The following is a 14,212-nucleotide window of genomic DNA, read 5'->3' on the forward strand; positions in this document are numbered from 1 at the left end:
AATATAATAAAACACTCAAATTAAAGATGTACACAATAGAAGCCCATTTTTTTCATTATTACATTTAATAGACATTAAAATTTCTATAAATATTTCCAAGTTCTTACAGTTTTTATATTCATTTCATCAGGACTGACAACCAACAACTTGTAGATGGTGCTGGTTGGTGGAGCACACTTTGAGTCAAAGTAGGCTAAATCACACTTAACTCCAAAAAGGAACAAATGCTTAGTGGTGGGAAGACTTGGAGGGGAGAGTTGTAAGAGATGTTTAAGCAATGAATGTCATTTTTATTGTTCATTTACAGGCCACCATTGATGAGGTTGAAGTCATTCTGGGAGTAACAGAGGAAAACAAAAAGCAATTTGAAGAAGAGCTACAATCTAAAGATGATAAGAAAAATACCTCTCTGAGCCTGATATGTTTATGATCCTGGAAAACATTACTGAGTTTAGATTCCAACTAGAGCTAAGAAAAGGCAACATTTCTTTTACTGTTAGGAATAAAAGAGGAGGGGGAAAGTTAGTTTGCTTTGTGTGCTAGGAAGTGTATCAGCACAGACTATAATGTAATGCTCTTTTTAAAAAATTGTTAAGTGATCTTATTTTACTTATTAAACCAAAACCTATTTGTGTTTCTCTTCCTCTTTCCAAACTAAGGGGGAAAATATCTAACAAGAAATGTACAAGTCTTACTGATATCACCTCTGCATCTACTTCTTTCTAAACTTCAGGATAGTGGAGATTTTGTTTGAATGTTTTATAAAGTGTCCTCCTCCTATTTCTAATAGTAATCTGTCTTCTGCATTTAAAAAGTTAAATAAAGGCTTAATCATTGATATTTGGCAAAACAAAAATGTCTTCTTTTAAAGAAAATTACATTTGTATGGATTTTTAAAGTGACCCTTTATCATTCATTGTATTTTATTGCACCAAGCCACTATTGTTTGTTGTTGCTATTTTTCAGAAAGTAAGGTAAGCCAACATTTAGTTCACTACAGCATCAGAATTTATCTAGGTGGCAGTATCTGCTCTTAGTTTAAGATGTAGTGTAACCCGAGCCTTCTAGCTTGAACAAACATTTGTGTTCTCTATTGAAAAGAGCAGTAGGATTTTTACAAGCTTAATTCAACAGTCTCTGTTAAAGGGCAAATTGTTAAAATTATGCAGTGCTGACACTAACTCTCAGCATTTTCCTTGTAACTGTTCAAAATATTTATTCATCATCCAACCTTAACAAAGGGTGAAAGGAGCAAGTCACATAGTTGTTTTAAAGAATGATATCTTTATAAATACTGGAGTGTGTTGGGGAAAGGGAGAGGTATTTTTTTTTACCTACGGGATTTCCATAAGTTTTAAACTATGCCTCAGCCACAGGCTGAGTTTCTGCAATAAAATTAACATTTGTGTGTGTGTCAGCTTTTGTCTTGCTATAGTTGGAAATACATTAATTAGCCAGGTTTCCTGCCTGTGCTAGGTACAAGGATGACCTCTTTTTCTTGCCAGATCGCTCTAATCCATATGAGGGGCCCATTGTCCAGACACTTGACGGATAGGAAGTACTACATGCCCATTAGAGTCTCCCCTCGATTGAAGCCAGAGCAACATAAGGTCCAAGAGACTCATTAGTTCACTGGCACAATCGTGTCCTGAGAGTAAATGAAACCCTCTGTCTCCTTATGGCTCTCATCTGCTCTGGACTTTAAAAGAAAACTGTCTCTGTTTTGTTCAGCACAGCAGTGGATCTTTCACATGGCGAGATCCCCTCTTAACAGTACAAAACGGTGAAATCTATTGGGGAAGTTTTGTGTGTGAATTTTGATTAGCACTCTGGAGCCTCAAGCTGCTGGCGATAGTCCAATGAGTTCCCTCTCTGGTACTTTTTTTTTTTATTTTACCCACATGATCGGTTTCTCAAACAATGCAGTTTCCTTCTCTGCATACACCACAGAATGCCTGTTTCCAAATTCAGGCCTTATATTCAGATTCAGGTCTCATTAGAAAGTGATTGGCAGTAAGGTTCTCTACCTAAAAACCTACAGCTTCAAAATGAAAGGAGAAAAATTGGTATAATAAGACAATCACTTCAAGTAATTAAGTGGAAGAAGCCAGAGGACCAGATTAAATTAGTGAAATATTTTAATTACAGAACATTTGAAAAGAAGCATAGTCTATTATCTTTTAGCACATGTATGCAGCAAAGATACTGTGCTATTGCTAAACTAAGGGAGTTTGAAAAACATTATATCTGTGTGTATAGTGTATCCCAAACATAAATTAATTGTGATGAATTACTTAGTTTTTACTACTCTACATAGGAAACTGAAATCTTTGTCAATAAGCGGTGTGTTTTTTTAATGATGTGTCTTTTTTTCCCCCCAGAAACTTTTAGGGAGAAGCAACATTTAACAGTAGAGCCATCTTTATTTAATACTGAATGTTTGCAATGGTTTGAGAAGCAAAATGTGCTAACCATTTAGGAGCACATTGTTGAATGATGATAAGTATCTCCCTTTACATATCATTTTCTATTGATTTTAAATAATCCAAATAGATGATATTTAATGACAAACTGTGCTATCTACTTACCTACCTTCCACTATCTACTTACATTACCTGTTATTGTGGGCTAGGTGTATACTGTACTAGAAGCTTTGTATGCATTATTTTATTGTATCTTTTCAACAACCTCTGTGGGTAGGTACTACTACTGTCTTTATTTTACATACGAGGAGAATGAGATTTAGTGAGGGTATCTCATTCCGTGTCTCAGGCTAAATGAAAAGAAATTTATGTGAGATTTGCATTCTTTTACCACAAATTCTAGCATGTTGTGTAGAAAGTTGAATGTCATTTGTCCTTGATCATTCAAAGGGCTTGCACTCTTTTATAACAAACTAGAGGCCCAGTGCATGGATTCGTGCACCGGTGGGGTCCCTCAGCCTGGCCTGCGAGGATGGGGCCAAAACTGGCTCTCCAACATCCTCCGAGGGGTCCCGGATTGCGAGAAATCGGGGCTGGGGAGGGACCGCAGGAGGGCTCCAGGGCATGTCTGCCCATCTCACCCAGTCCCGATCAGCCAGATCCCAGCAGCAAGCTAACCTACCGGTCAGACAGTCTGCCCCCTGGTGGTCAGTGCGCGTCATAGCGACTGGTCAAATGGTCGAACAGTCAGACACTTAGCATATTAGGCTTTTATTATATAGGGTGATTGTATTGCTTAAAGTACAGAGGGACAGTTTAACTCACACACACGTCCTGCTAATAAAATCAACTTGCCCAATGCTTAGCATTGGGAGGTGTCACAATTATTTGATCAAAGAAATCAGGAGAAGAGAAAGGGGTGTCAGTGGAATTCTTCTCTGACCATGGATCTGTGAGAATCTGTTGGAGGACTAACGATGGGATGTTGCAGGAAAGTTTGAAAGCTGTGAAGTCATGCTCCACAGGTTTGTTTGAAAGATATGGGGAAGGGTTAAAAAAGACTCCCAATATAATATGGAGTGACCTAGGAGGAGTTTGGGGAACATGGTCTCAGCTATCCCATCCTAAGAATTTCAAGAATCCTATATTTCAAGTATAAAAAGATGTACTTTATCCTAAGTAATATATTAGTAACCATCTGAAAGTTTTAACAATAATCATTTGCATTCATCTGGCACTTTTCTTCTAAAGAGCTCAAAGCACTTCGCATTTATTATCTCATTAATTCCCCACACTGTCCCTGTGGGGAAGGAAATACGTATTTTAACATTTAAATGTTTATCTTTCAGAATTTCTCAAGCATCCATTAATTCTATTGCCAAAAATGTAAATATTTATTAGTTTTATTTTACTGTTCCTCTGGCTTTAATGTACCTAACAGCTTTGTTCCACTCTTTGAATGTACTGATCACAGTCAATCTGATTTGAAAAGCTATAAATTAAGTTGCCAAGATGTTGTGAAGGTGGGGGTTTCGGGAAGGGAGGGAGCTTCTGACGTTGCTTTTCTCACTGGAAGAAGTTTAGACCCACCCATTGCAAGTACAGATGACGTGCGCTGTGGCTCTTCTGCATCTTTTCTGTATCCCATTCTTCCCAAAAGGTGACCTCAGAAGGTAAAACTGCATCTGAAAGCCTGAGGCAGATTGACCTACTGTTTCTATCTTTGTTTTGTTAATGATTTCATCAATGTGGAACAGAAATCTGATGCCTTCTATTAGGAGTTACATCTCAAGGAGTCACCACAGAATGAGGGCTAGACACTTGTCTGCCCCGTCCTTCCTCTCCGTGGGTTGGTCATACCTTCCTCAAGTTTATAACTAGAAAAATGGCAGATAGTAATACCTGCTCCTTAGATTCTTCCCAAAAGGTGACCTCAGAAGGTAAAACTGCATCTGAAAGCCTGAGCCAGATTGACCTTCTGTTTCTATCTTTGTCTTGTTAATGATTTCATCAATGTGGAACAGAAGTCTGATGCCTTCTATTAGGAGTTACATCTCAAGGAGTCACCACATAATGAGGGCTAGACACTTGTCTGCCCTGTCCTGTCCTTCCCTCGGTGGGTTGGTCATACCTTCCTCAAGTTTACAACTAGAAAAATGGCAGATAGTAATACCTGCTCCTTAGGGAAGCAGCAGAGATTAATTGGCCAATATTAAGAGAATGTTTCAAAGATAAAGCGTTCTACATAAATGTTTAAGTATTATGATTGCCTTGCTTCTTCAAATGAAAGTTCTAACTTTGAAATGTGATTATACACTTTCCCCCCAAACCCCTTGATAACCACATATATAGGTTTATTTTTCACTCTAACAGTCTAACTCATGGTTGTGAAACTTTATTGCACTTGATGGAGGGCCCTGGCTTTTATTAGTTTTAAACTGCTGGTTTCTGGGGTATTTATGTAAATGAGGGAAAGATACCAAAACAGTAAATAATAAGCATGTCCCTGCTGTTTAAAAATCTGTTGGTAAAAAAAATGTGTTCTGTTATAAGAAGACCCTAAACATAGCACAGAAAAATATAGCTTTGGCATCTATGCATAAAATAATGTTTTGGGTTTGGGGGTCTTTTTGATGGTAGTTTCCCCCAAGTATTTCTTAACCATTCTGTATACATTTTATTGCACTTCCATGGTTGTCACCATATACATCATATGTATGTGTGTATGCATATATATGGAGAGAGAGAAAAATGAGTAAAATGCTACATTTTAAGATTTTTTTCTTTAACAACATGTAGTAAAGTACACCAGATGGCTAATTATAGCTCCAGGAAACAAAAGGCCACACCCAATATTATTGCAGTTGCCTCAGAAGGAATGTTATGGTCAAATCATGGTCCCATAAACAAAACAGCTGACCTTTTCCATTAGTTACAAGATAAACTTCATAGTCAAATTCAATATTGGTTTATTTAAAAATTTATGCTTCTTTGCTTTCCAGCAGATGACACAAAATACGTACTCTGCAATCATTGAAAAACTCAGAATTATCTAACAACGCATTCTTTATTTCCAGGTCCCCTTTACAATACCTTTCTACTCATTTCAAGTTCAACATGTAGAGATACATTCCTAAGCCAAAACATTATAGATCATTTGCAACAATGAAAAACCAGAAAGATATAAATGTTCAACAATAGGGCATTGCTTAAAAATTATGGAGTATCTATCAAAGGGGACTCTATACAGCCATTTAAAAATCATGTCACTACACTTGCTATATGAATGTTCACAGCAGCTTTATTTGTAATAGCCCCAAACTAGAAACAACCCAACTGTCTGTTGTCAACAGGTGGGTGATGAAGGAATTGTGGGATATCCTTACAATGGAATACTACTCAGCAATGAAAAGGACTGATCTGTTGATAAACTCAGAGATGTGGATGAATCTCAATATATTATGCTAAATGAAAAAATCCAGACAAAAAAGAGTACTTATCTATGTACATAACATTTTTCTTAAGACTACTTTGTCTTTAAATATACCTGCAGTTTTTTTAATTTTTCTAATTATAGGGACATTTGCTCTTGATAAAAAATAAAATAAATAAATAAGAAAAATGTTTGAAAAACAGGAAAGCACCCTTACTCTCTATTCCTTTATTTTTCTTCAAAGCACTTAACAATATGTGGTATTACATAATAGGTTTATTTTTTATTATTTGTCTCACCCAATGGATTGTAAGTATAAAGATATAGTCCCAACTCCTAGAACAGTACCTTATCAGTAGCAAGGGTTGCTCAATTAACATATATTTATTGCATTTATTATTTTATGAAATACGTACTAGGTTCCTATTATATAGTCATTTATCTTTGTGTATATAATATTTTAATAGGATCATATCAAACATACTGAGTTGCAGACTATGTTTTTCACTTAGCAATAAATTATGAAGACACGTGGGAAATTCTTACTCAAAGTGATTTTAATAATGATGTAAAGAATGTTGATAATCCCCTATTGTTAGACCAGTACATGGGCATTTTGATGCATCCTTCAAGTACATATCAAGAAGGTCAACCATTTAAGATAGCCTTCAAGTAATCAAGAAGGTCAACCATTTAAGATAGTAATAATATTAATGATGCCTTATAGTTATATGATACTTTACAGTTTACAAACTACTATCCTATCCCATTTGATTTTTATGATAACCTCAAGTGAGCAGAGTGGAAACTCAAGAGGTTAAATCATTTCCATTAAACAATAAAATAGGCAGTCCAGACTCAAACCTAGGTCTCTGCAGCCTGGGCTCCTCACGGTACCTCACACTCCCTAGTTGAAGCCTTCATTTTACGGGTGAATGATCCATGCTTAGAGAAGCGGGTAGTGATGTGCCCAGAGTCACCCGGGCTTCTTAAGGAAGAATACGGATGGAGAAGAACCAGGACTCCTGACTCTCTGTCCAAGGCTCTCTCAACTACACTAGTTCTCAACTACATGCTGGCTCAATAAATTAGAAAAAACATCCTAAATTACTGCATACTTTAAAACGGCAGCCAATACATGCTGTTATACTTCTCTGAAGATTACACATTATATTTGCTAGTGCTGCAAAGTGCCAACCTGATGACACTTGCAATCCTGAGCTTATTTGATGTGGTTGGGAAGCAAATGAGATTCCAGTGCCCCTGTTGCGCATAGGTGCTCAAGGAGCACTGCCTGCATGGTGGGGAAGTGCCCTATATTTACAGGATTTGATCCAGTTTAACAGCAAGATCGAATGTTAAAATTAGCCTTGTAAAAGTGTTCACCCTAGTTCACACACAAAACAAGATTCTGAGATTATGACTAGCAATTTTTCATGAGTTGATTTATCTGAATAAAACCTATAAGGTTTTGAACCATTAAACATTCGATTTAGGAAAAAAAAACTTAGCATACAGAAGAATAAACTGAAAAATGGAACAGATTTGTTTCTTGTAATAATTATGAGCAATATCTCAAACTCAGCATCCTTAGACCATTGAGCTGTGTAGGATGAATGTGCTAATTAATCAATTACTACCCAACAATGTACCCTGTTTATTTACTGAAATGCACCAGAAATGTGTGCAGAACTGGTAATTATTAATCATCTTCAGTAACAAATATGACTCAAGTTCACCTTCATATAATTAATAGAGCATGTAGTGTAGTTAGCTTTAACATCTTGCTTTATTAGAAACAGCAATAAAGAATAAAAAGAAAGAGCTGAACCACAAGTGTGGTTCACTGAAATGCTGGCTTGGACTAAATGTGCCTATTATCCATAGCAGCAGTATTACTCATACCATCCAAAGTACGGCCAGATGCTCTCGCCATTAAAACCCAAGTTTTTTAAACTAAACTTTTAAATTTGAATAAAATTTTAAACTTACAGGAAAGTTGTAAAAGCAGTCCAAAGAATTCCCATGTACTTTTTATTCGGGCTCCCCCAATAAAACCCAAGTTTCAGGGCTTGATAACTTGCTTAGACTTGAGATCTTTGTTGGTGGTGCCCAAATTCCTCAATGCACAGCTGGCCCTCAATTTCAAAAGACATATAAATTGTTGTTTTACAGCAACTTTGCAAGTGATCCAGTTTTGAAAAATCCCAGGACCCCTTGGGGGATCAGGCCTAAACTGGCAGTCGGACATCCCTCTCATAATCTAGGACCAGTGGCTTCTAACCGCTCACCTGCCTGCCTGCCTGATCGCCCCTAACCACTCTGCCTGCCTGCTTGATGCCTCTAACTGCTCACCTGCCTGCCTGATCACCCCTAACTGCCTCTGCCTTGGCCCCTGCCACAGCGGCTTCATCTGGAAGGATGTCTGGAATGATGTCTGGAAGGTCATTCAGCTGTCCGGTCTAATTAGCATATTATGCTTTTATTATTATGGACTAGAGGCCCAGTGCATGAATTTGTGCATGGGTGGGGTCCCTCAGTCTGGCCAGCAATAGGGGCCAATTGGGGGGCTGGCTAGCTGGGGGGAGGGACCGCAGGAAGTTGGCCCCAGCAGCAAGCTAACCAACTGCCAACTCTGCAAGGAATCAGGCTCCCTCCTCCCTCCTTCCTATCTGGGTCAGGGGTGCGGGTGAACCAGGTTCGGGGCTGTCAGGGCCCCAGCAGCAAGCTAACCAATCTGGCTGCAGGGAGCTATTTTAACCTCTCTGACCTTCTGTTTCCTCAGCTTGAAAATGAGGAAAATGAAACCCTGCTTTGGAATGTTGTTTAAATGAGACAATAGGTATAAACGCAAGGAATCGGGCTCCCTTCTCCCTCCTGTCTGGGTCTGGGGTGCAGGTGAAACAGATTCAGGGCTGTCAGGGCCCCAGCAGCAAGGTCTGGGTCAGTGCGTGTCATAGCTACCAGCAGGTCCGGTCATTCCAATTGTTCGGTCATAACAGTCGCTTAGGCTTTTATATATAGCTCTCAGGAACTGGTAGATATGTTGATTTTATTATCCTCTATGGCCACTTTTAGCTTAAGAAACTGAAATGTGTCTCCTATTCACACACAAATACAAAGATATACTCTCAGGAACTGGTAGATATTATGTTGATTTTGTTATCCTCTATGGCCACCTTTAGCTTAAGAAACCGAAATGTGTCTCCTATTCACACACAAATACAAAGATATTTCATAGCATGGAAACTGCAAATGTAGATGAACATTTTTGAAAGTTTTCTCCAGAAGGAAAAAATCAGATAAAATTTAATGTTATTGTACAGTAAATTAAAAACCTGTCCCATCTGAAAATACCAGTCACTGCAAAACCTAAACTGACAAATCATAAAACAGGGTGGACTTCAGTATTTCTATTATTTAATGATCCAAGGCCCTTTAAAGGGAGAGCTCCCTTAGGGCATCTCCATATTTGTTTATAGATCATTAGCTACTTGACAGTGAGACTGGGGAGGGGCATAAAGACTTACAGCTAACACTCTAAGAGCCACTGTTGGTTGAAGATCAGCAATAAAGCCAAAATATCTTAGGAATTTGATATGAATATATGATTTGTGCTACAAGATGTCATATGCTATTCATGAATTGCTTTACCAAGCTGGGACCATAACTATGGCCCATATGACAAGGTGAATTTACTTGGCCATGTTTTCAAATGTTTCCCTAACCGTTGATTACATATTATAAAGATTTGTAATATTGGAAATATGACCATAAAATGTATTTTGTTATCTACCAGCATAAATCGTGATCTGGTTTCAAAAAGTCACAAATGTCACCTTACCACCAGATTCTAGCATCTACCGCAGAAGAAGGGAACAGAAATGCTTCTGAATGAAAAGCTCACTGAAAACTAGAAGGCCAGAATTTTGAGTCTTGTATATGATTTTGGATAAGTTTCTTACCTATTCTGTAGTTTAACTTCTCAAACTACCAAAATTAGAATTTTAATTAAAACCACTGACCCTATATGGTAAGTTTTTCCCTCCAATATCCCTCAAACACACTACTTATATTATTACTAGAGGCCTGGTGCACGAATTCGTGCACCGGTGTGGTCCCTTAGCCTGGCCTGCGCCCTCTCGCAACATTGGACCCGTTGGGGGATGTCGGATAGCCAGTTTCAGCCCTATCCCCACAGGCCCGATCCAGACAGGAGGGAGCCCGATCCTGTGCGTTGAGCATCTGCCCCCTGGTGGTCAGTGTGCACCACAGCAATCAGTTGTTCAGTCATTTGGTTGCTTAGGCCCAGTGCACAAAATTCCTGCATGGGAGGGGGGAACCCTCAGCCCAGCCTGCACCCTCTCGAAATCCAGGACCCCTTGGGGGATCAGGCCTAAACTGACCATTGGACATCCCTCTCATAATCTAGGACCGGTGGCTTCTAACTGCTCGCTGGCCTGCCTGCCTGCCTGATCGCCCCTAACCACTCTGCCTGCCTGCCTAATGCCCCTAACTGCTCACCTGCCTGCCTGATCACCCCTAACTGCCTCTGCCTTGGCCCCTGCCACAGCGGCTTCATCTGGAAGGATGTCTGGAATGATGTCTGGAAGGTCATTCAGCTGTCCGGTCTAATTAGCATATTATGCTTTTATTATTATGGACTAGAGGCCCAGTGCATGAATTTGTGCATGGGTGGGGTCCCTCAGTCTGGCCAGCAATAGGGGCCACCTGGGAGGAGGTACCGCAGGAGGTTGGCCCCAGCAGCAAGCTAACCAACCGCCGACTCTGCAAGGAATCGGGTTCCATCCTCCCTCCTCCCTCCTGTCTGCGTCCAGGGTGCAGGTGAACCAGATTTGGGTTGTCAGGGCCCCAGCAGCAAGCTAACCAACAGCTGATTCCACGAGCAATCAGGCTCCCTCCTCCCTCCTTCCTATCTGGGTCCGGGGTGCGTGTGAACCAGATTCGGGGCTGTCAGGGCCCCAGCAGCAAGGTCTGGGTCAGTGCGCATCATAGCTACCAGCAGGTCTGGTCATTCCAGTTGTTTGGTCATAACAGTCGCTTAGGCTTTTATATATATATAGATGTTATTAACTTTACCCACTTCTTAAAAATTATTATTCAATGAGATATATATATATATATAACTTTACCCACTTCTTAAAAATTATTATTCAATGAGTACCAACCATATGCCAAATACTGTCATAGATGCTGGATCACAAAGGTTAACAGAACAGACATAAATCTCTGACCTTAGGAAGTTTACATTCCAGTCAGGGCAAATTTGAGAGTAATTTAGACAGATGCTTTTGGGTGAGATTCTGTACCCACTATGTTCACAATATAATGTTTCACCAGAGTAATTCTTCTTGCCACTTTTTGTAACAGCAGTCCCAGCTGCCAGCCAACTCCTTGGGGGGCTGTCAGGACATCAATCAGTTCCACAGAAAGCCTCAAGAAGATCTAGATAAGAAGACAGCAGTTCCTTCCTTTCCTAATGACTTCCGCCATCACTCAGAACTTCCGTGAAGATAACTTTGCATAAAACCAATGTATACTGTCCTTGCCAGGGCAGACACAAGGCTACAGGAATGGAGCAGCAATTGGTGTTTGCCACTGATGGGAGAGGGGAGAATTAATGAGCATTCATCCAGCTGTAGAGGTAACTCACCACCACCTCCTCTGGTGCTGAGTTTGGCTTAGAAGGCACTGAGCCATTAAGCAGATTTGGGTGGCTCTTTTGGCAGGTCTGTTTTTAAGTCCCAAAGCATGCCGGAATATGAATCATCTCCATGGTCCTTCTTTCCTTCACCCAAAAGTCCTTAAGCCGCAAACTGGAAATTATAGGAAAATCCTAAGTGCAAACATTTCTATCCTTTTTTCATAAGTCTTTTCTCTTTTACCAACATGTTGACATATTCACCCAGTTCTTGCCTATAATTCTCCCTCTGAGAATAGCAGTGAATTAAAATCTACCCTACTTTCTTTTAAATCACATTATTAGAAAAATGTGAATAAATCAGGATCTCAGTAAGGCTGTAAAAACAACATGAAAATATTCTATATATGTACAAGGTCATGTTTGGGTCATGTCCACTATATATGTTCTCTGTACATCAAGCATATCAAACTCAAAAGGCTAACGCAGGCCAAATAAATGAGGCATGCAGCCCACAGGCTGCAAGTTTGACATGCTTGCTGTACATACTTACTCATAAACACAAATAACATGTGTTAATATATAACACTACCAGTAGAATTCATTGGTTTTTTTTTTCAAAATTTAAAAAAAAAATCTTTATTGTTGAAAGTATTACATATGTCCTCTTTTCTCCCCCATTGACCCCTTCTAGCCCACCCCTGTCCACTGCCCCAGGCCTTCCTTTTCAAACATTTTATTGAAGTATAATATACATACAGAAAAGTGCACATATTTATTCAAAGAATCCACTAACTGCCCTAGTTGGTTTGGCTCAGTGGATAGAGCATCAGCCTGCAGACTAAAGGGTCCTGGGTTTGATTCTGGTCAAGGGCACATGCCCGAGTTGCGGGCTCGGTCCCCAGTAGGGGGTGTGCAGGAGGCAGCCTATCAATGATTCTCTCTCATCATTGATCTTTCTCTCTCTCCCTCTCTGACATCAATAAATATATATATTTTTAAAAGAATCCACTAACTGAATATACCCATTTAACTAGAATCCATATCAAGAAAGAGAATAATTTGTAGATTCATTATTTATAACAAATGTACTACTCTGGTGGGGGATGTTGATAATGGGGGAGGCTTTTCCTGTATGGGCAGGAGTAGATGATAAATCTCTGTAGTTTTCTCTTATCTTGCTGTAAGTCTAAAATGACACTTTAAAATAAAGTCTATTATTTTTAAAAAGCTATAAAAATAAAAGAGAGAATGAGAATAATCCCAGTCTCCCAGAGGGGAGGCTTTTCCTGTATGGGCAGGAATAGATGTAGTTTTCTCTTATTTTGCTGTAAGTCTAAAACGACACTTTAAAATAAAGTCTATTTTTTAAAAAAGCCATAGAAATAAAAGATGAAATAAAAGAGAGAATGAGAATAATCCCAGTCTCCCAGAAGTCTCCTCATACTCCTTCCAGTCACTAGCCCTCTCTTTCCCCACCTTGCTAAGAATGACCACTATCCTGCCTTCTACCAGCATAAATAAGTTGTGGCCAGTTTTTATACTTTATATAAATGAAATCATATAGTAGGTACTTGAATGTCTGGCTTCTTTCACACTTATGTTTGTGAGATTCATGCACATTGTGTGTGATTCTATATTAGATCATTCCCTCTCGTTGCTGTATAGCATTTCATCATGTGAATATGCCACAATTTGTCTATCTGCTCTACTCTTGATAGGCATTTGAGGCATTTCTAGGTCAAATATTAAAACTATAAATAGTGTTGCTATGAATATTCCAATATGTCTTTTAGAGAACATATGCACACAGTTTCTATTGGTTACTGTTATGGACTGGATATTTATGTCCCTTCTAATTCACCTGTTGAAACCTTAATACCTAATGTGATTATATTTGGAGATAGGGTCCATGAGGAAGTCATAAAGGTCAAATGAAGTCATAAGGGCTGGTGCCCTGATCAGAAGAGAAAGAGACAGACACCAGAACTAGTTCTCTCTGTCATGGGAGGATACAGTAAGACGGAGCTGCAAGCCAAAAAGAGAACGCTCACCAAGAACCCAATTGGCTGGCATTTAGATCTTAAACTTACCAGTTTCCAGAACAGTGAGAAATAAATTTCTGTTGTTTACCACCCAGTCTGTGATGGCAGCCTGAGCACACTGATACAAATACATACCTAGAAATGGTATGCTGGGTCATAAGGAATGCTTACAGGCGTACCCCAGAGACATTGCAGGTTCGGTAATCCTTTTGCTGATGGACGGTCTTGCCTTCAATTTATAAAAACGCAATATCTGTAAAGTGCAATAAAGCAAAAAGCAAAAAAACAAGGTATGCCTATATATTCACCTGTAATATATACTCTCTCCAATTTTTCCAAAGTGGCTACCAGCAGTGTATAATAGCTGCATTTCTTGACCAACACTTAGTACTTTCTATCTTTTCTATTTTAGCCACTCTGGTGAGTGTGTAATGGCATTGCATTGTGGTTTTAATTTCCATTTTTTGGATGATTATTGAAATTAAGTCATTTTCACCTTTATTGATTACTAGAGGCCTGGTGCACAAAATTTTGTGCACTCGGGGGAGGGAGGTCCCTCAGCCTGGCCTGTGCCCTCTCACAGTCTGGGACCCCTCGGGGGATGACCACCTGCTGGCTTAGGCCTGCTCCCCTGGGGATTGAGCCTAAG

At 39.4% G+C, this 14,212-nt stretch overlaps 1 protein-coding gene across 1 annotated transcript in view; it reads left to right on the plus strand.

The window, feature by feature from the left end:
- The window catches only part of IQCH (IQ motif containing H), a 131,062-nt gene extending 130,632 nt beyond the window's left edge, over positions 1–430 (plus strand). Inside the window, exon 16 of the mRNA XM_014536318.1 lies at positions 308–430. Within this exon, the coding sequence (XP_014391804.1) occupies positions 308–430 (123 nt within the window). The remainder of the gene's footprint in view (positions 1–307) is intronic.
- Positions 431–14,212: the final 13,782 nt, after the last annotated feature.

This window comes from Myotis brandtii, unplaced genomic scaffold (genome assembly GCF_000412655.1).
Source record: "Myotis brandtii unplaced genomic scaffold, ASM41265v1 scaffold160, whole genome shotgun sequence".
NCBI classification, from domain to species: Eukaryota; Metazoa; Chordata; class Mammalia; order Chiroptera; family Vespertilionidae; genus Myotis; species Myotis brandtii.